The 25,184-nt window shown below is 44.0% G+C and overlaps 1 protein-coding gene across 2 annotated transcripts in view; it reads left to right on the top strand.

The window, feature by feature from the left end:
• PRDM15 (PR/SET domain 15) overlaps positions 1-23,379 on the top strand; it is a 62,851-nt gene extending 39,472 nt beyond the window's left edge. For both annotated transcript variants that reach the window (XM_030577257.1, XM_030577268.1), the window contains exons 11-24: positions 215-302; positions 2,539-2,706; positions 4,181-4,275; positions 5,193-5,324; positions 6,599-6,733; positions 8,380-8,543; positions 9,176-9,255; positions 15,951-16,070; positions 16,786-16,917; positions 17,380-17,463; positions 17,646-17,821; positions 20,591-20,671; positions 22,093-22,299; positions 22,748-23,379. In XM_030577257.1, coding sequence (XP_030433117.1) covers positions 215-302; positions 2,539-2,706; positions 4,181-4,275; positions 5,193-5,324; positions 6,599-6,733; positions 8,380-8,543; positions 9,176-9,255; positions 15,951-16,070; positions 16,786-16,917; positions 17,380-17,463; positions 17,646-17,821; positions 20,591-20,671; positions 22,093-22,299; positions 22,748-23,224 — 2,139 coding nt within the window. In that variant the 3' untranslated portion in view covers positions 23,225-23,379. The remainder of the gene's footprint in view (positions 1-214; positions 303-2,538; positions 2,707-4,180; positions 4,276-5,192; positions 5,325-6,598; positions 6,734-8,379; positions 8,544-9,175; positions 9,256-15,950; positions 16,071-16,785; positions 16,918-17,379; positions 17,464-17,645; positions 17,822-20,590; positions 20,672-22,092; positions 22,300-22,747) is intronic.
• Positions 23,380-25,184: the final 1,805 nt, after the last annotated feature.

Genomic DNA, 25,184 nt, shown 5'->3' on the forward strand with positions numbered 1-25,184 from the left:
AGTTTAGAATGAGGAGTCATGCTCTGAAATTTAAAATGTCAGAATTCTGCACTAAAATGTACTCAAATGTTTTGAAGAAAAAAATTTCTGTTGAAGAAAATGAAATGGCTATCACAATAAAAAAGTAGCCTAGAAGTTTTTGCAAGCTCTCTTTCCATTGTGATGGTTTGTGTTTCTTTCCCTCTTTTAAATGTTTACTGTTTACAATCCTCAGGTCGACAGTGACTACAGGTACAAGTGTGCTACATGTGAAAAGGCCTTTCGGATAGAAAGTGCATTGGAATTCCACAATTGCAGAACAGGTGATAACTGTTCACCAACGTTATCTAAACTTGAATCAGCTTTATTAATTTCCCATATGTGATGGTATTTACAGACCTCTCACTAAGACTAAATGAGCGATGGAACAGTACTGGGCCAAGAGGGCCCTGCCCTTCAGCCACTGTCGAACTTACTCCAGATGTAGGACTGGTTTAAAAGGGGACTCTGGCACTCAAGCAGGCGGGAGAGTGAAGAAAAAACTGTTTGCAGGAACGAAGCTAATTTGTTGGTAGCTTTTGGGACAGGAATCCACAGGGGAAGGGCCTGGACTGTGGGTAAGACCTGACCTAGCAGCCAGAGGTTCGACACCTTTTTCTCTCCCCTTCTCTCTGACAGAGGGAATCACTGGGAAGCCCTGAATGACTGTCTGAATTATTCAGAGTGTTTGAGCAACCCTCCCCGGGGAGGGAAGCTGTGACCCTGTGACCCTGCCCCAAATTGAAGAAAGAATAGGGAAGATAGAAAGTAGTCCAATGGTGGCTGGTCTGGTGTATCAGCAAGAGGGCGGCTGAGACACTCCTCACTCTTTTCCCCCTTGGGCTGGGACCCAGTGGAGAGGGAGAGCCCAGGTCCCTGTACCCTTCCCTCCCTTCTCCACTTTGTCCAGCCGGGAGAACCCAGGGAACACCGAAGGAAGACAGCTGTAACTCAGCTGCCAGGCCCTCAGATTGCCTGACAAAGCCATCCCATGATTTTGGGAACTGTTGAGCCATGCCTGTGGATCCCCAAGTGAAGTCTGCTACACCATAATTCATCTCTATAGCAACCAGGAGGGAAGAGTAGTCAGGCTTCACCTTCCTCACATTACAGTAGCACTGTAAAAACAAACATCTGTTACCACATCATGGAAAACTATTTCAGGCAATCTGTACAGCAGCTGTTCCACCTATGCATTGTATTTTATCTCTTTCCCTCTCTCGAATCTCACATCCCAAGCTGTGTCTCAGATATCTCCTCCCAGATATCCTACCACTTTCTCCTGCTTGCTTTTTCTAAAACTAAATTTCACACCTTTCCTCTCAGTCCATCTCTGCTTTCTCTTATCTTTGTCACTGTTGAAGGCTCCAGACTTGCAGCCTCCAGTTTTCCAGCCTTGCACTCTTCATCTGCTTTCTCATTCCTTCTCCCAGTAAATCCAGTCTCCCACTAGGTCCTGTTGTTTCTTTCTCTGTGATATCACTAGAACCTATCCTTTCCTCTGCATCTCCTCCCTAGAGCCCTTAGTCACTCCTTGGACACAAAATATCCATCAGCCTGGAATCCTCTGGGTAGTTGTTGTTCCTCCAAGCACAACTGGAAGTAACCTTACTTAAGACTTTTCTTCCAAGGGACAATGCTTGTATAAAAGGACAGATGGTGCCAAGACCTCCCAGTAATCTGCCTTTCATCAGTGGCAGCTCTCTCTCTCACAGAGTTGATTCTTTCCAAAATCAAAAACATTTTGGACCTATTGTTAACTGGCCTAATACCTCTTTCTTCTGTCTTATCCCTGTGGCATCTGCAGGACCATGCAACAACCCTCAGACTTCTGAACAGCTTCTGAGTTAGGAAGAAACTTCCCCAGTAGGCCTATTGTTGTATAACTGTCCATTATGGGGGTTTTACGCCTTCCTCTGAAGCACCTGGTACTGTCTGTTCTTGGAAGTCAGGTGCAGACTAGGTGCGCCTTTGTTTGAAGCTGAGGTAGCAATTCCTATGCTACTGTGTTCCTCAGACAGTCCCGCTCCAAACGGGATGTTGTATTTGGAAAACCTGTGACTGAACCCAGTTTGGACAGAATTAATGAGAGTATACCAGACTGCAGGGTCAGGGGCCTATATGAGGAATTTATTGTGCTAGAATCAATGTACATGTTAATGTCTTTAGTATTTACCATTGCTGAATTAACTTCAGAAGCAATTTTGGTGTGTTTTGGTGACTTCTAGACTTTCATAGGGCAAGACAAACCTGAGGGAGCGAGGTTGGAATCTTTAGTACAGTTGCTGTGATTGGTTTTGAGGAGCAGATCTTAACCTGTCGAGACTCTAGATTGATTAATTTGATTTGTCAGAAGACAAATTGACAAGTAAGAACAAAAAACTGTCATGTTCTGCTTTCCCCAGTTTCATGTGTGGTGCTTTGTAATGCTCGAGCTAACTATAGAATAAATTTCTTATCATATTTAAAAAAAATACCATTTTTATCTTAAAATTATTGCTTTTTTCCCATTACCTACAGATGACAAGACATTCCAGTGTGAGATGTGTTTCAGGTTCTTTTCCACGAATAGTAACCTCTCAAAACACAAAAAGAAACATGGGGATAAGAAATTTGCATGTGAAATCTGCAATAAAATGTTCTACCGGAAGGACGTCATGTTGGATCATCAAAGGAGACACTTGGAAGGTAAGTACACTTGGCATGAACCTGACTGTTGCTTTTGAAGTGTCAGTTGACTTGAGGAAATTAAGTAAATCATTCTGCATCAGTTTTCACTTGATGCTGGCTATCATTTCAAAACTAATTAGCTGATCTGGTGTAGCTTGTCCTTGAGGGAGGGAGCGGTAGCAAATTTTTAACAATAAGGAACATGAACCATTGGAATTGATTACTGAGGGAGTAGATGCTCCATCATTTGGAGTGTTTAAATGAAGATTGGTTGTCTTTCTGGACTATATGCGGTAGTTCAATAACCAGTTGTTGGGCTACATGCATTAACTGCCTGGTGAAAATTGTGTGGTTTGTGTTGAATAGGAGGTCAGACTAGATGATCATAGTGATCTCTTGTGATGTTAAAAATCCAAGTCTTGTGAAATTTTTGTGGTAACTGAAAAGCGTGTTGGTAGAGTTGCTGTCTTTTATTGGGAATTGGACGGCAGTGAGTAAGCACAGATCCATTCCAGAGAATAATATGGGATTAAGACTATCAATTTAACAAATAAATTGAATGTGGTACAGTATGTTGCCTTACAACATTTAGAGCACTTATGAAACCAGACCAGAAGAGCTGAGCACACTCAAATCTCACTGAAGTCCGTGAGTGTTGCAAGTGCCCAACACCTTTGATAATTAAGCTGTAGTCTCTGAAGGAAATGACAGCCACAAAGAAGAGGTTAAAAATGAGAACATACAATGAAATCTGGGTATTTGTTTTAAATTGTCACTAGTAGTTTTTAGGGACAAGGTTGAAAGTAGTTTAGAAGCAGGGCCAGATTAAACAATCTGGGCCCTAGGCACATAGCAAGAGAGGCCCCTCCTTTTGTCCTACCCCCCGCATACCACAGCCCCATCCCCCACTTTGAGTGGTGTTGGGGGCAGTGGGTCTCCCCTCACCTGTCACAGAAGCTGGGCCAGTGACCTGGGGCCCCCTTCTCTCCCTGGGAATAGAAGCAGGGGCCCTTCTCCCCTCAAAATCAGCAGGGGTGGCAATAGGGGTCTTTGTTAAATATGAAGTACCTGGGGTTGAGCAGCTGTGCATCTACAGCACCCACTGACTGACTGGCTGGAAGAGTTTCTAGGTTAAACTTCTCACCACCCTAGATAAAACACCTCACACCGGGTAGATTTTACTGAAACAAATAATGAAAGTGATTTGCTTACAATAGAAGTATCTTTTCTCTCACTTTAAGATTGGTACATGTAACCAATAGGAAAACAAAATTATATCTTCAACACGCCTCTCATATTTCTAACATCCCTTTCACCACTGTAACTAAGCATTGGTTCGTTCATTCAGAGACAAAATTACACATAGAGTGCTACTCCCCTATCTCACTGGGCTTTACAGGAACGGTGTGTATTCAGCTGAAAAGGCATACAGGAGTGGAAAATGTGGTTTATTTTTTTTTATTTTTTTTTTGGTGGGGACTGTGACGTTAAGGGGTGAGGCGTGTGAAAAGAGAAGACTTTGAGCACAGCACGGAGAACATGGTGCGCTACAAGAAGGAACCCTCGGGATGCCCTGTGTGTGGGAAGGTAGGCTTTTTTTGCCAGTTTGTGCCAGGTAGAGCTTTGCATTCAAGCTCCAGCAATCCTCCAGTCCTCATTACAGACGCACCAAGAAAAACTCTGTAGCCAGCGTTCTGAGGAGCTTGTCACTTAAAGCAGCATTAAACAAAACCCTAGTCCAACCTCATATTTTCAAAGGACCAGTTATAAACTATTACACTCCAGATTTGTCTATTAATACAGTCTCTTTATTTGGCTTAGGTTGGTATGAAGGGTTTGTGGTGGAGGGAGAGGAGCTGGATGTGTGCTTTGTGAGCAATTCTGCGTTAGAACTGAAAGTGCATGTGTTGCGTAGTGATGGAGGCCACAAGTGCAATTGGTGGTGTTGGGTGGTAAAATATGCAATCCAAGATTAGTGTGAATGTGAATGGCATGGACGTGAATGTGGGCTTAACTACTGTTTCCAAGATGTTTATTGATTTGTGGTGGTGGAATTTGTACTCAAACAACCTTATTTCTAAGTAAATAATGGGTTTTTTTACTTGGGAATAGCTAAGTGTCACTGCAGTGTAGCGTATATAGAAGGGACCACCCTTCTTAGGCAATCTTGTTTCAAGATACCATCCCCAAATATCTCCAAATGTATTAATTGTAATTCTACTCCACCTATATAAGATGTCCACCTCTGTTACATACCGATCTCTGCTAATTCTTTGAGTGATTGTTGATGCGTAAGTCACTATGTTAACAGCTTGTGTAGCCTGGTGTGGAGTGGATGATGGGAGCTCTTACTTCTCTGAAACACAAACAAATAGGTTGCCCTGCCCAGGAACAAGTAGAGCAGTATTAAATACCTCGTAAACCTAATTGCAAATTAAGTTATGAAGAGGAGTAGCTCAGATGCCTCTTGAGGCATGACATTCTTCAGTGTTCTTCTACCCTAGGTATTTTCATGCAGAAGCAATATGAACAAACACCTCCTGACACACGGAGACAAGAAATACACCTGTGAAATCTGTGGACGTAAATTTTTCAGAGTGGATGTTCTTAGAGATCATATTCACGTCCATTTTAAGGTATTCTGTTAATATTCTGATAACTTGAATTTTTTATTGGAAAGCTGTTAGAGAATACTAAGGTGGTATGATCGTGCGGGCCATATAAGAGGGATCACATACATCTCCTTACCCTCTACGTACATCTCTATAAGGGTCTGTTATACCTGTTTCTCAATTCAAGCCAGAATTTGGTGTTTGGAATCTCAGAAACAAGAGTTTTGGATTTTTTTAAGGTAAAACCTTTGCAGCTTATCTTCAACACTGTGGGTGGTTAAGTATGAGAAAAAACTATGAAGTAGGAGAGTTGAGAGAACCATCACTTTAAACATTAATAGATAGGTTACATAAAGGAAGTGTGGTCTAATGGTTATGGCAAGCAACTGGAAATCAGGAGGACAGCGTAGTTCAGTTCCCAAGATTGGCCCCTGACACTCTGCCTGACCTTGGGCATGCCACTTAACCACAGTGCTTCAGTTCACCCACCTAAAACAAAGAAAACACTTACTTCCTTTGGAGGGTGTGGAGGCTCAATTAACTAATGTTGTATGATCCCTTTCAGAGCTTTGGGTGGGAGGTGCTATGCGAGTGTTGGGTAGAAGTATTATTGATTATTATAGCAGTTGTCACACTGATCCACGGAGCACAGACTGGTGGTCTGCAGACATGGTGCTGCTGCTCCTCCTCCTAGTTGCCAGCTGCTAAACTGCATTCAAAGGCAGCTATATTCTGAATCTTTTCTTGATGTTACTTTTCCATATAAGCAATTGCTATAGTTGCTACAGGGCTGTTAAGCAATTATGAATGGGAGGGGAGGCATGCCTGAAATAGGCTCTCTGCTATAATGTATTCCATAGTCAGAAAGTCTTTCAGAATCCCTGAGGTATTACAGGATCCTCATGGGGAAACATCTTGCCTGGAGAACCCTTTTATTGCAGTTAAGAGTCAAGTGGTTTAGTGAAATGGTGCAATTTCTTTAACACAAACTGAAAGGTGTTACACTCTTCAATGGTGCCATTAAAATGGTGCTATGGATTTAACACTGCTGCGGTTTAGTCCCTATTTATACTAATATTCATAAAATATGCATATATCTGGCATTTTAAAAATAACAAAATTGTCTCTGTCTACAAACTGGGGAACTTTTGCAGGGATTTTATTATATGGGAGAATGCCTTGAATCATGTTATTGTTGCTGTTTATGTAGTTAATCAATGTGGCAGAAGGTTTGGGGCTGTATTAACTTTTGACATTAGATCTGATTAAGATGGAATCTCCTTCCCTACCCTGTATAGGACATTGCACTAATGGATGACCACCAGAGGGAAGAATTCATTGGTAAAATTGGAATCTCATCAGAGGAAAACGATGACAACTCTGATGAAAGTGCAGATTCTGAGCCTCACAAGTATAGCTGCAAAAGGTGCCAGGTAGCTTTAAATTCTCCTTTCCAACTAAATGTGTGTGTTAGTTTCTTCTGTCAAAGAAGAAGTTGTTATAATCAGAATTTCACAGAACATTGAAAATAAGCTAAGAGAGGGCCAGTCTGATGGTCTGGCAGCAGCACTCCAAGACCACGACCTAATACTGGTCCTGCACTCCCACGTCAGCAAGAGTTGGTAGCAATGAGAGGTTGCCACACTCCTCCCTGGCATCCGACGCTAATGGAATAGCATTCATGGCCTCTGGAGCATACTTGATTGAGCCATCCACTGTGGGAGGAAGAGATGATGATCACAGGACAGGGCTTTTGGGAGTTGGAAAGAAGGGGGGAGAGGCGTGGCCAGGGGGAAAATGTCATCTTCAAGATTCTTAGAATTCTCTATCAAAGAACTGATTGGTTGGGACAGCTGAACTGACTGATGATTGCTTATGTCAGCAAGGCAGAATGGCTTTGTGGTTAAGGCACTGGGCTGAGATTCAGGAGATCAGGGTTCAAGTCCTAGGTCTTTCACAGCTTGTGTTACCTTGGGCAAGTTATTTAGTCTCTGTGCCTCATTTGTTCCCCATCTGTAAAAGTGGGATAATAATACACCCCTTCTCCCAGCCTTTGTCTGCCTTGTCTATTTAGATTGTCATCCCTTTCAGACAGGGACTTACCATCTACACCACCTCGCACAAAGGGGCTCTGATCTTATTTGGGGTTTCTAGATGCTGCTGTCATACAAGTAATCATAGGAAGATGTGTGACCTCAGCAGTGACAAGCCTCACTTTCAGCTCAGTACAGTTTAAACAGCTGAGAAGCAAAATCCCTGAGACAGTGCTTTGTGGTAACTCTTCAGGCTGCCTGTTGTGCCAGGCTAACCGTGATATAAACCATTTGATAACGTAGGCGTCAAAATAAGAGAATTCACGAAATTCAGGTTAGAAAGCTGTTTCTTTGTCAGCTCTGGTATCAAGCGTCCCTGCAGTCCTAGGCAAACGGAACAATCCACTATCAGAGATGACAGCAACAGCTGTGGAAGATGGGTAAGTGCTGGGAAGGAAAGGTTCTTCCTGGCTGGAAATGTCTCTTCATGCATTCTGAAGGGAGAACAGAAAAGTAAATCTTAGCAAAATAAGACTCCTGCATGAGGAGACAATTTTTCTTTTTCCTCTCCGCTTTCCCTATGAAATGAGAAAGATCCTTAGAGTCCAAAAGCTACTCTCTCCACCTGCAGGTCTGCTGCACTGATGGCTAAGGGAGGTTGGTTGTAGCTCCCCTCAGGGCCAGAAATAATCAGAGGATTCCTAGCAGAGCAATGTGACACATTTTTTTCCATTTCCAGCGGCTGAGTGAACTGCCTCTGCAGCATTCTCAGCCCCTGGGAAGGGAGCACCAGCCTGTGCTAGTATCCCAAACTAGTCTCCCATGTGGAGGGACTGGTTTTGGATGTTCTTTATAGGTATGCTTAGTACTTCAGTGACAAAACAGGTTCCAAAAAGGAGTATAGATTTCCCTGGACTCTTTGTCTGATAGTGAGGACAATATTTGATTATTGGCTATTTATGCTGTAGATCCAAGTCCTACATTAACTGGTCACTATTTCCTGAGAGATTTTTTTCCTGTGCATTCACTATTGGTTCATTCTGCAGTTAACCTTTGGCAGAGGGAAGGAGTACCTAAAACACATAATGGAGGTTCACAAGGAGAAAGGCTATGGCTGTAGCATCTGTAATCGACGATTCGCCTTGAAGGCAACTTACCATGCTCACATGGTCATTCACCGGGAGAATCTGCCTGATCCAAATGTGCAGAAGTAAGATGACATGTCTGACTAATATTGTATGAACAACTACTTTTTTTTTTGAGCTCAGGGTGGTTGTGCCAAATAGGGGTGCTTGGTTAGTGAGGGATAGACACGCATTGATATTCTTGAGGCTTTTCTCTTTAATGTCAAGGTACCAGGAGAAATCCCTTCTTTTTTCAGTTTCTTTTGTGATATGAGTAGCTGATGTTTTCTGATATTGTCTCAGGTTTATACAGTCCTACAGTTCTTGTGTCCCATTGGGACCTCTTGCTTCATTAAGGGCTGTAAAATCAGGTCCTCATTTACTAAAGGGTTAAAACATACCGCCGAATGTCAATATGTCATGTCATATATAGCAGGTACACCATTGGGCAGATAATAGTTCTGGATTTTTAAAGTAAAGATCTTTAATCAAATTAAAAAATGACTGTATAATTTGAGAGAGCAATACTGTCTGGCCATACTTACTTTCTGATGCACTTGTATGTTTTTTTAAGGCTTATTTTACCATATGCTTATATTTCAAGGAAACCTTTCCAGTAACAGTCTTTTCAAACAAATTTCAGTTGCTGATTGAGATTGCTGAAACCACAGTCATGTCAAAAAGAGAATGGCAGAGTCTGCTTCTTTTTCTGTTTCAGATATATCCACCCATGTGATATTTGTGGAAGGATTTTTAACAGCATCGGGAATTTGGAACGACATAAGCTTATACACACAGGTAACATGTTGTTGTTGTTGTTGTTGTTCCTTTATTATTAATATCAAAGACTTCCTTTTCTGGATGCTTTCTGAGGCCATATTTTTACTTGTCAGGAAGAAACTGCTTATGGTAGTTTACAGTAAGAACCCATACAATATTGATACTTTCATGGTTTTATGGCAGGCCAATTTTATAAAGTATGTATTGTGACAAAGTTCCTCCTCTACCTTGGTGGATCCTGCGCCTATTCGCGGATTTGCTCACCTCAGTGATCTTCCCCTCTGGTGGAACCCACGGTCTGGGTCAACTCCTCCTGTGTCTGATCAGGAGTTGCAAAGTTTGGTGGGAACCCGAGCCCGCCCTCTACTCCGGGTTCCAGCCAAGGGCCCTGTGGATTGCAGCTGTCTATATTGCCTCCTGTAACAAATGCATGACAGCTACAACTCCCTGGGCTACTTCCCCATGGCCTCCTCCAAACACCTTCTTTATCCTCACCACAGGACCTTCCTCCTGGTGTCTGATAATGCTTGATTGTCTGATAATTCCTCAGTCCTCCAGTAGCACACCCTCTCAGTCTCAACTCCTTGTGCCTCTTGCTCCCAGCTCCTCACACGCACTTCCTTTCCTCTGGATCCTCCCCGCCTGACTGGAGTGAGCTCCTTTTTAAACCCATGTACCCTGATTAGCCTGCCTTGATTGGCTGCAGGTGTTCTAATCAGTGTAGCTATCTCCACTGCCTTCTAGAAAGATCTTACTTGGCCCCAGGTGCCTTGATTAACCTGGAGCAACTGCCATTTGGTTACCACGGTACTCGGGATTTGTTTAGCCTGGGGCTAACATACCTGTTCCTCAGTACTTTACTGTAGTCATCTGGCCTTGCCCCATCACGTATCTCCCCCCTCTGCTCAACACCATAGGGTTGGGCAACTTGGGACGCAAGGTAGTGTGCTCGTGAAAGACCATCAGCGTTGCCATGGTGGCATCCAGCCCTGTGCCGTATGCAGAACTGGAATGGTTGGAGGGATAAGAACCACCTGGTGACCCTTGCATTCTTTTCCTTATTTCTCTGCATCCACTGGAGGGGTGCATGATCCATCACAAGAGTAAATCGCCGGCCTAAGAGGTAATAACGCAGTGTCTCCATGGCCCATTTGACAGCAAGGCATTCTCTCTTGACTACTGCATACTTCTGTTCTCTTGGGAGCAGCCTTCTGCTTAGGTAGAGGATCGGGTGTTGTTCTTCTCCAAACATTTGTGACAGAACCGCCCCCAACCCCACCTCAGAAGCATCTGTCTGTAAAATAAATTCCTTGATAAAGTCTGGGGCTATGAGTATGGGGTCATTACAGAGGGCCGTCCGAAGGTCTAAAAATGCCCCCTCTGCTGCATCGGTCCACTTCACCATGTCTGGACCTCGGGCCTTCACCAGGTCCTTTAGAGGACTTGCCCTACTGGCGAAGTGGGGAATAAAACGGTGGTGGTAGCCTATCACGCCTAGGAACGCACCGACCTGCTTCTTTCGGGTCAGCCGGGGCCAGTTTTGAATCGCCTCTAGCTTATTAGTTTGGGGCTTCTCTATACCCCTTCCTACAATATATCCCAGGTGCCTAGCCTCTGCTAGTCCTATGGTACATTTAGCAGGATTAGCGGTGAGGCCAGCCTGCCTTAAGGTGCGTAGTACTGCCTCAACTTTCTCCAAGTGGGTTCCCCAGTCTGGCGTATGAATGATGACATCATCTAGGTATGCAGCTGCATAACTAGTAAGGGGCGCAGCAGCTTATCCATGAGGCGCTGGAATGTGGCTGGGGCCCCATGTAACCCAAAAGGGAGGACAGTGTACTGGAATAGCCCGTCTGGGGTGGAGAACACTGTCTTTTCTTTAGCTTCTTTGGTCAGGGGAATCTGCTAATACCCTTTTGTCAGATCCAATGTAGTCAAGAATCGGGCACTACCCAGTCGGTCAACCAGTTCGTCAATACGTGATATGGGGTGTGCATCAAATTGGGATACTTCATTCAGTCGGCGAAAGTCATTATGGAATCATGTGGTACCATCAGGTTTGGGCACTAGAATGATTGGACTGCACCATTGACTGTAGGATTCTTCAATAACACCTAATTTTAACATTTTCTTTACTTCGGCCTTGATTTCTTCTCTTTTGGCTGCTGGGATTCGGTAGGGTCTCAGTGTTACCTTGGCTCCGGAGATCGTGCGGATATGGTGATAGGTCTCAGTTGTCCGCCCCAGTTTTGTAGAGAACACATCTCGGTTACGATTAATCATATCGGCTGCCTCGATTTTTTTGGATTGGCTTCAAGTCGGGTGATATCTTCACTTGCTCATGTAAGTTATCCTCCTGGGGAAGGGTCTCCTGGGTGACTAAGCATGCCTCTCGATCATGCCAAGGTTTTAGACGATTGATGTGGTAAATTTGCTCCGGTTTCTTGCGGCCTGGCTGCCGCACCTTATAGTTTACCTCTCCCACGCTTCAATCACTTCATAGGGTCCCTGCCACTGGGCCAACAGCTTGTTTTCTGCTGTGGGCACCAGGACCATTACTGGATCCCCTGGTTCGAACCGTCGAGGCTTTGCTTGGTGGTTATAATGAATCCGTTGGGTCTCCTGTGCTTTCTCCAAGTGTTCCCATACAATGGGTGTAACTCGGGGTATCCGATCCCTCATCTGTAGTACATGCTCGACTATGTTCCTTCCGGAATTTGGCTCCTCTTCCCAGGCTTCTCTGGCTATATCCAATATGCCTCAGGGGTGGCGCCCATATAGTAGTTTGAATGGAGAGAAACCTGTGGAGGCTTGTGGAACTTCCCGGATGGCGAACATGAGGTACGGTAATAGGGTATCCCAGTCTTTCCCATCCCAGCTCACCATTTTCCTGATCATGGCTGTGAGGGTCCTATTGAACCTTTCTACAAGGCCGTCTGTTTGTGAGTGGTATACAGAGGTCCGTAGGGCTTGTACATGGAACAATGAACAGAGATCTTTCATCAACTTCGATACGAAAGGTGTCTCTTGATCAGTCAGTATCTCCTTGGGTAGCCCAACCCAGGAAAAGATCTGTACTAGCTCCTTAGCTATTGTCTTGGAAGCTGTGTTGCGTAGGGGGACGGCTTCAGGGTATCAGGATGCATAGTCTAATACAACCAGCACATATTGATGGCCCAGAGCTGTCTTCTCTAGGGGCCCAATCAGATCCATGGCTGTGCGTTCAAATGGTACCTCTATTATTGGAAGAGGTATCACAGGCCCATAAGTGTGGGCGAGGGCTATGTAGCTGACACTCTGGACAAGAGGTGCAGTATCGCCTGACATCTTCATGTGCTCCTGGCCAGAAGAACTTCCGCAGGATCCTGGCCTGGGTCTTCTCTACCCCTAAGTGTCCTCCAAACAGGTGACTGTGGGTGAGGCTCAATATGGCTTTTTGATGTTTTAGTGGCACCAGAAGTCGATGTATTTTCTGCTCCTGCATTTGCACCACACAGTACAGGAGATCTTTCTTCACTATAAAGTAGGGTCCTGGACCCCGGACCTTTCCCTCCACTGGTATCCCATCTATCTCAGCCACCTCTTTCCTGACGTTATCATATTTGGGGTCCTCTGCCTGGTCCCGTCCAAAATCTCTCTCCCAGGACTAACCTGCCTGAGCTCCCAGGGGCCGGTTTTGCTTCTTCCAACCGCTCGTCGCCATCACGGCTGGGGCCAGCCTCCGGCTCACCTTCCGTGTTGGTAGTTTCTCTGATGGCTGCTTGTGTCCATCTGCCCACTAGCGCGGTCTTCTGGCCCTGGGTCAGGATCCGGGTTCCCAAAGCCTTCACGGCCTTCCTTTCTTTTTTTGTCTTCCGGGCCTTTTCGGGGGCTGAGAATAGATCCTGAGAAAACTCAGAAGACATTGGGGGTTGACATTCCCCCAATGATGAGTCGCTGCCAACACGGTCTCCACCTCCCTCCAGCCTCTCCGAGGGGAGTAAATTATCAAACCCTGGATAGTCCCTCCCAATAACTACCAGAAATGGGAGTTTAGGAATTACGCCCACTGTCACCTCAATGGGGTTCCCCTGAACCTCTGTCTCCACTGGGATGGTGGGGTAATGGCTCATGCCCCATGCACACACGTCATTGCAAGCCAAACACGTAGCAGCAGCTGGCTACTTTTTACCAGCTTACCCAATATAAGGGTAATAGCACTCCCCGAGTCCACAAGTGCTGTAGTCTCTGCTGCATTTATCTTCACCGGCCTGGTAGTTATGCGGGGCTAATGTGACGCCCGCAAGGTGGATAAGGGAGCATGGGACCTCCCAGTCCCCCAAGTTGCATTGCATAGGCTCCTCGGTGCTGGGACACTGTGCTGCTATGTGTCCCCACTCCCCACATGCATAACATCTATAATTGTTTGTAATCCTTCTCATACCATGTGGGCTAGGAGGTTTAGTCCCAGGGTTCCCCCTGCTCATGCCAATCCCTTCCTTCTAGAGTCTCTGCAGGTTTTCAGCCCCCCTCTTCCTCCACCTAGGACTCCCCAGGGGTTTGGCTGTCCCACCTTCCAGAGCTGGGGTTGGATGTTTGCTATGAAAGGGGCTTTTCTTGGGTAGTTGGGTCAATTCCCTGGCTGTCATGCGTCTTTCTACCAGCGTGATCATCTCGTCATAGGTGGACGGATCGTTCTGGCCTACCCATTTGCGGAGGTCTAGTGGCAGTGCCCTCATGTACCGGTCGATGACCAGAACCTCTAGTATCTCTTCCAGACTCCGGAACTCTGTTTGCAACCACTTTCGTGCGAGATGGATGAGGTCATGCAATTGGGACCGCGGGGTTTTGTCTTCCTGGTACCTCCACTCATGATACCGCTGGGCCTGCACTGCGGTCGTTACTCCAGATCTGGCCAGGATCTCTGCCTTCAGCTGGGAGTAGTCTGCTGCAGCCTCTTCAGGCAGATCATAGTGAGCCTTCTGGGCCTCCCCACACAGGAATGGGGCAAGGATGCCAGACCACTGATCTCGAGGCCAGGCCTCCCGTAGGGCTGTCCTCTCAAAGGCCAGAAGGTATGCCTCTACATCATCCTCCCTCGCCATTTTCCGCAGCCAATGGCTAGCCCGTATGAGCCGTGTCCCATCATGGCCACGGTTCAGTCTGTAAGGGTCTTTACCTGGTTTACCAGTTCCCACAACATAGCTTGGTCTTGAGCAGCTTGGTCCATCAGCAGGCGATTAGTCCTTGCCGCAGCCTCACTGCTTCTTGCTGGGCAGCTGCCTGGACACAGCTAGCATCCTGCTGGGCTGCCGTGGCTTGTATCAGTGCCCACACTACATCATCCATTGTGGTGACAAAAAAAAATAAAAATTAACCCTCTCTTTTTTTAAAAAAAAGGAAAATCACCCTCCTTCTTTCACCGCGCTGTGCGCACCAAAAATCCCCACTTCTGGTACCAGTTGTGACAAAGTTCCTCTTCTTCATTGGTGGGTCCTGCGCTTATTGGCGGATTTGCTCACCTCAGTGATCTTCCCCTCTGGTGGAACCCACAGTCTGGGTCAACTCCTCCTGTGTCTGATCAGGAGCTGCAAAGTTTGGGGGGAACCCGGGCCCGCCCTCTACTCCAGGTTCCAGCCCAGGGCCCTGTGGATTGCAGCTGTCTATAGTGCCTCCTGTAACAGCTGCATGACAGCTACAACTCCCTGGACTACTTCCCTCATACGCACTTCCTCTCCTCTGGCTCCTCCCTGCCTGACTGGAGTGAGCTCCTTTTTAAACCCATGTACCCTGATTAGCCTGCCTTGATTGGCTGCAGGTGTTCTAATCAGTGTAGCTATCTCCACTGCCTTCTAGAAAGATCTTAATTGGCCCCAGGTGCCTTGATTAACCTGGAGCAACTGCCATTTGGTTACCACAATACTAGGGATTTGTTTAGCCTGGGGCTAACATACCTGTTCCTCAGTACTTTATGTGATGGGGCAAGGCCAGATGGCTACAGTTATGTATGTATGTATAAAATTGATGAGGGTAAATGATATCAGGGCATGATTTAAGAGATTCTCTGATTATATAATTTAGCTTTCATCCATTAAAAATTTGGCTCTCTACTTGTCTCTGCTTAAATACTCATCCGGGCCTTCATTTCTTCTCACCTAGAGAACTGCAGTTCCTTCCAGCTCTTTGGCATCCCAAAGTGCCAGCTCTTTACTCCAGCATGTGCAGAAGGCTGCTCCCCATCTCCTCTGAGGTGGAGAGGAGCACATCCACATCCCTTCATCCTTAAATGACTTTGCTGGCTCCCCACTGTGCATTTCAGAATGCAGTTCAATCTAGAGCTCTTTGGTCTTTAAAAATCTCCAGTCAGACTTCTGTCCCTTGTCTCCATCTACTCCCCCCACCTGCTCACTTAGCACCACTCACTCTTCTGTCCCTTTACACAATCTCAGCACTGTTGATACAGAAGCATAAGTCTCTACGGCTCATCATGAAATCCTTCTCTAAAGCTTTCTTCTAGCTCTCTCTGCCTTAGTCTTGTTTCAAAGCTCGGATGAAAACCTCTTCTCTCCCTTGCCTATTTCTCATAATTCATTTTGGGATTCAGTTTGTCTGAGAGGAGCTGTTTAGGAGACAGTTGGATTATTGCTCAGTGAATCTATTGCCAGAGGTTTGTCAACTTTTAGCAACACACACATTTTCCCCTAGAGATTCTGCAATAACTTTTTTTTTTTAAGGTGTAAAAAGTCATGCGTGTGAGCAGTGTGGAAAGTCATTTGCCAGAAAGGACATGTTAAAAGAGCACATGAGAGTCCACGATAACATCCGAGAATACCTGTGTGCGGAATGTGGTAAAGGTACAGACATTGCCTTTGAATTAGACATTTTGTTTAGTTACATTTCCCATATTAAAACCAATAGCTTCATTAAATACCAGGAAAGTCCTCAAAATAATGAGTCTTGTATTTTGAATAGGAAGCCATGCTGATCAGGATGTTAGGGGCCTGCCTTAATTTTACATCCATCAGTTCCCTGGCCTGCAGCAAGCAAATATCACTTCTAAAAGTTCTTCATCTGTCCTGCTGCTAATTTCAGGAATGCTTGCCTGCCTGACTTCCATCACATTTATGTCCCAAAAAAGAGTCAGAAAGAACATAGTTTACCTGTGCGTTCTAGGCTGAGTTTTCAGGAGTCAGCAGTTAGAATAAACATTTTTCTTTACTTTTGTTACTTGAACAACCTTGAACTGGAATCCCTGCAAGACACTAATATGGTGCCTTAGATTATGTTCTTGTCAAATTCCCTGTCTCTCCGTGCTTTTCTCTTACCCTCCTTAGTGATTGTTTAAATGTTTTTCATAGATTTTTTTTAACTTAAAAAAACCCAAACACACTATTTAAAGAGCATTTCTAGATAACCTCTGGGCATTCGTGGACATCTTCTGTTAGGGATGAAGTTAGGATCATCTGTTTGAAACATGCTCATCTTCAGTCCTTACTCAGGGTGGGGGGTGAAGGGTAATGCAGATGAATTTTCCCACCATATCTTCAGTTACATGTTCATGGCTCATAGGAATGAAGACAAAACATGCTCTGCGTCACCACATGAAACTCCACAAAGGGATCAAGGAATATGAATGCAAGGAATGCCATCGTAAATTCGCACAGAAGGTCAACATGCTGAAGCACTACAAAAGGCACACAGGTGAGAGCAACCCACAGGACTGGTCATCCTGCAGAAATTGCACTTAATCAGTTAAATGGTTGTTTTGGAAATATATGACATTACCCTGCTCTGAGCGGTCAAAGAGCATGAACAAAACAGTTAAAAAGAATATGCATATACTGTATTTTAAAAGGTCTGAAGACTTTGACCTCTCATGAGCAGAGACCTGCCCACTATGTCATGGTTTGTTTTTTTTAACATAGACCATTGAGTCTAGGATACACTTTTTGTTTTGGATTAGGGTTTGAACTCTGATCCCCAGAGACAAATGTCTCACCCACTGCACCAGCCCCCATTAGTGCCTGCATTTCCTACAGTACTTTTGCAAACAATGGAAAAAGTGGTTAATGAAACTGATTTTTCATAACCTAAGATTTACAATTGTACCAGATACCTTTAGTCTATTATCACTCCAGTTTTAAATGTAATCTCTCTGTATAGGGATCAAAGATTTTATGTGTGAGCTCTGTGGGAAGACATTTAGTGAGAGAAACACAATGGAGACCCATAAACTGATTCATACAGGTACGTGCTCTAATGCAATGTATTGAAAGACAACAGCTTGACATTCCACTTTTCAAGCAATTCTGAGTCAGCATTCTGCACTACGTATTTTTTTTTTAAAAGATGTGTTCCTCTTAATGCACTATTACAATATTCACCTTTAGGGATCTCCACTAACTCCTTTTCATTTCATTTGCCACCAGTGGGGAAACAGTGGACGTGTTCAGTCTGTGATAAAAAGTACGTCACCGATTACATGCTTCAGAAGCACATCCAGCTAACTCACGATAAGGTAGAAGCTCAGAGTTGTCAGCTCTGTGGAACAAAAGTTTCTACCAGAGCTTCAATGAGTCGACACATGAGGCGCAAACATCCAGAGGTGAGATCTGTGGCAGATGGATTGTGGCTTATTATAAAATCACTTGGCTTAGCTGTGACTTGAAGTGAGTCATCTACTTCCTCCTTCTTGCATTCTGACAGGATTGATCTTGGTTATTTGTAGACCAAGTGTCTGTGTTAGGCTTGATTTTCTGCAATTAATGGCAATTCCACAATCCCTTGCCCCTCTGTTTGTGTTCCTTCTAGTTGCTGATTCATAAACATTTAATAATTCCTTTTTTCTATTAATTCAGCTAATTGTTTCTGCTGTATCTTAACTCCGTATTTTTCTGTTTTGTCCTCATCAACTAGTGTGAATAATTGATCCCTGTTCCTTTTAAGGCATCCCTTTCACAAGTTTGTGGATCATTGTCTATCATGTCTTCCCTCAGAATTCCTTTAATCTAGCTCAGCTATGTCCTACTCTACTTTTTTCCCTTGGAGATCTTGCTTTATAAACCGTTTATCACTATTATTGCTCTTCCTTATAGATTCATAGACTCTAGGACTGGAAGGGACCTCGAGAGGTCATCGAGTCCAGTCCCCTGCCCTCACAGCAAGACCAAATACTGTCTAGACCATCCCTGATAGACATTTATCTAACCTACTCTTAAATATCTCCAGAAATGGAGATTTCACAACCTCCCTAGGCAATTTATTCCAGTGTTTAACTACCCTGACAGTTAGGAACTTTTTCCTAATGTCCAACCTAAATCTCCCTTGCTGCAGTTTAAGCCCATTGCTTCTTGTTCTATCATTAGAGGCTAAGGTGAACAAGTTTTCTCCCTCCTCCTGATAACACCCTTTTAGATACCTGAAAACTGCTATCAGGTCCCCTCTCAGTCTTCTCTTTTCCAAACTAAATAAACCCAATTCTTTCAGCCTTCCTTCATAGGTCATGTTCTCAAGACCTTTAATCATTCTTGTTGCTCTTCTCTGGAACCTCTCCAATTTCTCCTCATCTTTCTTGAAATGCAGTACCCAGAACTGGACACAATACTCCAGTTGAGACCTAACCAGCACAGAGTAGAGCGGAAGAATGACTTCTCGTGTCTTGTTTACAACATACCTGTTAATGCATCCCAGAATCACGTTTGCCTTTTTTGCAACAGTATCACACTATTGACTCATATTTAGCTTGTGGTCCACTATAACCCCTAGATCTCTTTCTGCCATACTCCTTCCTACACAGTCTCTTCCCATTCTGTATGTGTGAAACTGATTGTTCCTTCCTGAGTGGAACACTTTGCATTTGTCTTTATTGAACTTAATCCAGTTTACCTCAGACCATTTCTCCAATTTGTCCAGATCATTTTGAATTTTGACCCTGTCCTCCAAAGCAGTTGCAATCCCTCCCAGTTTGGTATTGTCTGCAAACTTAATAAGCATACTTTCTATGCCAGCATCTAAGTCATTGATGAAGATATTGAACAGAGCCGGTCCCAAAACAGACCCCTGCGGAACCCCACTTGATCTCCTTTGTTTCCCAGTGAAGGCTGGAAAACAAAGTAAGGGGCAAAGCTCTTGCCCTCTCTCTTCTGCATTAAAACCAAGCTGAGTAATAAGTACCTGAAATGTGGAGAGCTGGTTGTTTCTATTCTTCAGTGAACTGAGATTTATAGATCCTGTTCTGTACAGTGCAGCATGCCACACTCCGAGACTTATAGTTCAAGGGCACTGTAATTTTTGTTGCTCACTGAGGCATCAGGGCAGGTACATGATGGTTTGTCTTCTCCTGAAGTCCTTCAGTTTTAATGGGGTATTGTCTGCCTAGGAAGCAAGGATAAAAAGATGGACTGCAGCTGCTGTTATGTTTAAACTAAATTTCCAAGAGTCTGGTCACTTTGTTCATATGGTAATATAGTGACCCATATATTATGCTTATTTTTTCCCATAGAAAGCAATGAGATTTGATGGAAACTGAATGTTATGGAATTGGTTGCTGTGGTGTCAGTGAGAGGAGGGAAGATTATATACCATAAGATTATCATCAATGAAAGTAAAATACATTAAACTCATAGACTTTAAGGTCAGAAGGGACCATTATAATCTAGTCTTACCTCCTGCACAACACAGGTCACAGAATCTCACCCACCACTCCTGTATCAAACCTGTGTCTGAGCCATTGAAGTCCTCAAATCAAGGTGCAGAGAATCTTCCAGCAAGTGACCCATGCTCCACGCTGCAGAGGAAGGCAAAAATCCCCCAGGGCTTCTGCCAATCTGCCCTGGAGAAAAATTCCTTCCCAACCCCAAATATGGCAATCAGCTAAACCCTGAGCATGTGGGCAAGACTAACCAGCCCCCACCCAGGAAAGAATTCTCTGTAGTAACTCAGATCCCACCCATCTAACATCCCGTCACAGACCACTGGGCATATTTACCGATAGTAATCAAAGATCAATTAATTGCCAGAATTAGGCTATCCCATCATACCATTCCCTCCATAAACTTAGTCTTCAAGCTTAGTCTTGAAGCCAGATATGTCTTTTGCCCCCACTACTCCCCTTGAAAGGCTGTTCCAGAACTTCACTCCTCTGATGGTTAGAAACCATCTAATTTCAAGTCTAAACTTCTGATAGCCAGTTTATATCCATTTGTTCTTGTGTCCACATTGGTACTGATCTTAAATAATTCCTCTTCCTCCCTATTATATTGATTTAACTAAATCAATTAAAATGTGTTGTGTTGTTACTTGTCAATGGATCTCTCCATTGTTGTTCTGTACTGGCCATAATTTATCAAGCTGACCAGGATCTGTTTATCTGTAGGTTCTTTCAGTTAGAATTGATGATTTAGAGCAGCTCCCAGAAGCTACCACCATTGATGCCTCCTCTATTGGGATTGTTCAGGTAAAGTAACTGTGGCAGAATCCTAAATTCTTCTGTGACTTTGGGTCCTTGCCATTCACATGCTGTTTCCATGGCACTGAATGACATACACCATGACATACACCATCACTGGTGAGTGACCCCGGATAAAACTGGAACCTGCTCATGAATGCTGGGGTTGGATTCAGGATCCTATATGCACTATGGGCAAGTGTTTTGCATTTGTCCCAAGCTTAGTCTTAAATGAGGATGAATAAACTCCTTCTTCTGAAGGTGGAAAAACAGGTTTGAAAACTTTACTCTGACACTGTAGCTTATTATTACAGTAGTGTCTAGAGACTCCAGTGGGGTTTGGGTTTGTGCTCTGTTTATAGAGACAGTGAAAAAAGAAGCAGAGCGAAAATGCAGTGGAAAAATGGAGCAGAGAGTGGGAAGAGTTAACAAACATTATTATTAAGCGTTTCAATACTGTCATTGTGTTTGGCTTTGTACTGAATAGATCAGAGACGGGCCCTGCTCTCCAGGTTAACAGACCTGTGGTGATCAGACTGTGGAAGAAGCATCGCAGGGCAGATTTGAGCTGGGGCTTTATAGGCCTTGTGGAAGAAGTGTGTTTTAAGGTGGGACAGTAGAGAGAAGAGATTGATCAAATCAGAAGCAGGATTCTGAAGAGGAAAACAGAAGATGAAGCCCTGGTCTTACTGAAGTCAATGGAAAAACTCCCATTGACTTCAAATGAGCCAGGGTTTCAGAGAGGAGTAGGAGAAGGAAATGAAAGAGGGATGTTAAGTGCTCAGGTAGAGCAACAGGGAGCAAGTGAGCTTGAATAGTAAGAGATGTGGTGGTTAGGGAGCAATGCTGGGCAGAAGATGAGGACAGGGAGTTTTAATTTTATTTTAAGTGAGCAGAAGGGAGTGGAGGGATTCAGAGAGGCAACAAACATGATCAGACTGCGTGAAAAATGGAGCAGTGAGAGGACCAGCAAAAATGCCAAGAAAAAATAGAGTTGAAAATAGAAGAGGGGAGTGGGCAGAGTGGAAAACAAATCCAGAATGAGTGTGAAAGACATTGTAGAGAGAGGAAGAAAAATTCTAAGGGAAACCAGATTCTGTGCCTATTGTAAATAAGAGTTGTGTCCTTTGCAAATATCTTAATCGTGTTCAGCATGATTGGTGGGGAATGCATTCTTTAGTGACTCAGTTGGTATAGGTCATCTTTTGACTGCACTGCAGAGATGCTAATAACCCCTCTGCTTTGTGGTTTAGTGGGGGTACTGGTATTGTAAAGAGTTAATTACAGGGAGAAAAACCATTCCCTCGAATCTGGTCATCTTCACCTGGGGATGGACAGCGAACCAACCTCTGGTGACACTCTCAGATCTATGCTGAGCTAAATGACTTGAGCAGCGACATTCAGTTGTATTGAAAACCCTGTTCTTGTAGCCTGAGTTAACCCTGGAACAGGGAGAGTTACCCGAAGGCAAGCATATGAAAACTAAACGTGGCCATAAGCGAAAGCAGAAGCCGGGTGAAGAGGAGGAAGTACAAGTGCCTGAGGATCCTGCCTTCAGTGAATACACAGAGAAAGAAGCTGAATTCACAGGGAATGTGGGAGATGAAACCAATTCAGCTGTACAGAGTATTCAGCAGGTGAGTTCCCATGAAAAGCTACTGGACAGACATTGCAACAGGGGTTGATGCTGTTGGAATCTTAAGGGCAAATGTGAATGAGCTAGAGATTTAAAGCTGAAGGTAGAAATCACAATTCAAAGAGATGTACAAAGATGAGGAAGGAAGAGGGGTCTATTTAATCCCCTCCACTTCCACTAAACTCCTTATCTTCATTTCAGCCCATTTGGTGCCACTGCCTCTTGCTGAAGCTAAACTTGCAAGTTTTGAATTAATTCAGTGAATCATTATCAATATTACATTTGTCTCTAGCTTGTTAGTTGCTTTCTTCTGCTTGCAGCAGCAGATTTGCTTCAGCATGATATCCATGGCCAGCAGTAGGGGCACCAAAATGGTCTGCATCCAGCTAACATGTTTTATTTCAGAGAGCCAAACAGAAGGTTCAGGTTTTATTTCTGTTTTCCCTTAGGTGGTGGTGACCCTTGGCGACCCAAACGTCACGGCCCCTTCTAGTTCTGTTGGGTTGACAAATATTACCGTCACCCCGATTACCACGGCAGCTGGAACCCAATTTACAAACCTCCAGCCAGTGGCTGTGGGCCACCTCACTGCTCCTGAACGCCAGTTACAACTCGACAATTCAATCCTTACTGTGACGTTTGATACTGTCAGTGGTTCTGCCATGCTGCACAATCGCCAAAACGATATTCAGATACAGCCACAGCCAGAGGCAGCCAATCCTCAGTCTGTGGCCCATTTTATAAACCTGACAACCCTGGTGAACTCCATTGCTCCTCTAGGGAACCAGATCACAGAGCAACATCCATTGACATGGAGGGCAGTGCCTCAGACTGATGTCCTGCCGCCCCAGTCGCAGCAAACACAACAGCAGTCAGGACAGCAGCAAGTTCAAACAGAGCAGCAACAGCAGATGTACAGCTACTGATTTATACTTGAAAAGTCTTGAAATGGACTGGACTATGAGACAATTTTTAAAAAAAAGTGGAAAACTATAAGTGAATTGTTTGCTGGATACCAAACAGAGATGGAAAAATGTTTATACAATGAAATGTAAACTAAAATTGGCATAGCACCCTGCAACACTGTGGTCTTTAAATTCACACACTATTTCTAAAGGCAGCACCATGTAGAAGTCTTATTCTAAATTCAGCACCCCAGTGTGGTGGTGTGCTTTGTGCAATGATGGTTCTGGGTTTTGACAAGAGCATCACAATAGACCTTACACAAAGAGGGGAAATCACAAATAGTAAATATGACTAACCCCTCAGCCATACAACTCAATTGTTTTCCAATCTGGAGGGAATGTATACACTGAGCTGAGGTTCACTAGTTGTCACCTTCTAGAGACTGAAATGTAAAGATATAATTGAGCCCCCCAAAAAAGGATTGTTTTGCTTTTTCCATCCTTAGAAGGTTTTGTATCTCTGGTAAAGTAAGGGTGAGGGTTTGGGGCTGGAAGTGGGGGAAAGTCTATGGGGTAAAGAAAATGTACCCAATTTCACACAGTATTTCCATTGTGGTGATGGAAAAATCTTTTATCAGTAAAACATGTCAGTGCTACCTGAAGCAAATAGCCAGTCTTATGTTAAAACAACTTTACTAGAAGCCCATAAAAGTTGTTTGAATCAAACCGGTTATGAGCTGAAACCATAATGTGATAAAATTATATAGAAATTTTGACAAAATTACCTTTCAATATTGCTTTTAGCTGGGAGGCCTGAAGAGCAATCAGTCCCCTTTGATCAAGTTCAGGATGTGAATTTACCAATTAGTCTTCTTTCATCATGTAATAAACATTTGAGAAAGTACTTTTTTATATAGCCTTTGTATTTCACTGTGTGTTCTTGGTGGATATTTATGTATTAACGGCTGGTCTGACTTGGTTCCATGTATCTTTTCCTCTCCTTATTCTTCTGCTTGGCAGAACTAGTGTGTGGATTCTGCTTGTAGAACTTCCAAATCTCATAGCCACACACGGGCTGTCATGAAGTCATAAAGTGCAATGTCTAACATTCATGTAGACTGCCACAAGGAGGCAGTCTGAGCCAATGGATATAGGCTTGCCTGGATATACGGGAAATGAAGGGCAGATACACCCATCTATGCTGAGACTGCCATTTCCAATGCCTGATAAGCTATATCCTCCATATCTTCTGTTTCTGCCAGTGTGCAGTCTGGATTGTTGCATATCAAAATGACAATGATATCCTCCCACACAAAGGACAAAGCACTGCTGTTGTCAAAGAGCAGCGAACAGTAAAAGTTGCTCTCTGCCACTGAACACCTGAAAGGCAAATTTTCCAAACCAGCAATGGATGAAGAAAAAGTTCCTTTGCTGCATTACAAACAGAGGCACTCAAACTTGCTAAGAGGGATATTCCTTGATATGGCAATTGCTGCACTTCACAATGGAGACAGACTGATGTTAGTGAATAGCCTATCTGTGCCTAACATATTACTGAAAATGTTCAATTTGTAAACAAAAACGTGATGAGGAATGAGTTAAACTTGAAAGTGTGTGTCAGCAAGATCTACCTCACCCTTAGAGAATGAATTATAATATCCACAGAAGAATAATTCTACTTAGAAATAAAAACAGATCCCTCAGAAGTATGAATGCCTGGAAATGAACAGTTAAGGGATATGCAACCACTTTGCTCATTATTAATTATTTGTATTGTAGCATTGTCCAGAGGCCTGAAATAGGAGTGGGACCCTATCGTGCCAAGCTCTGTACAAGCATTCAACAAAGAGAGTCCCTGCCCCAAGGGGCTCACAACAAAAATAAAATTCAGAACCATATATTCTATTGCCTCATGCAAATTACACCTTCCCATGCAACTTAAATTATGCACCCTTGTGTGAAATAATAACAGTGTTAGCAA

Source organism: Gopherus evgoodei, chromosome 1 (genome assembly GCF_007399415.2).
Source record: "Gopherus evgoodei ecotype Sinaloan lineage chromosome 1, rGopEvg1_v1.p, whole genome shotgun sequence".
NCBI lineage: Eukaryota > Metazoa > Chordata > Testudines > Testudinidae > Gopherus > Gopherus evgoodei.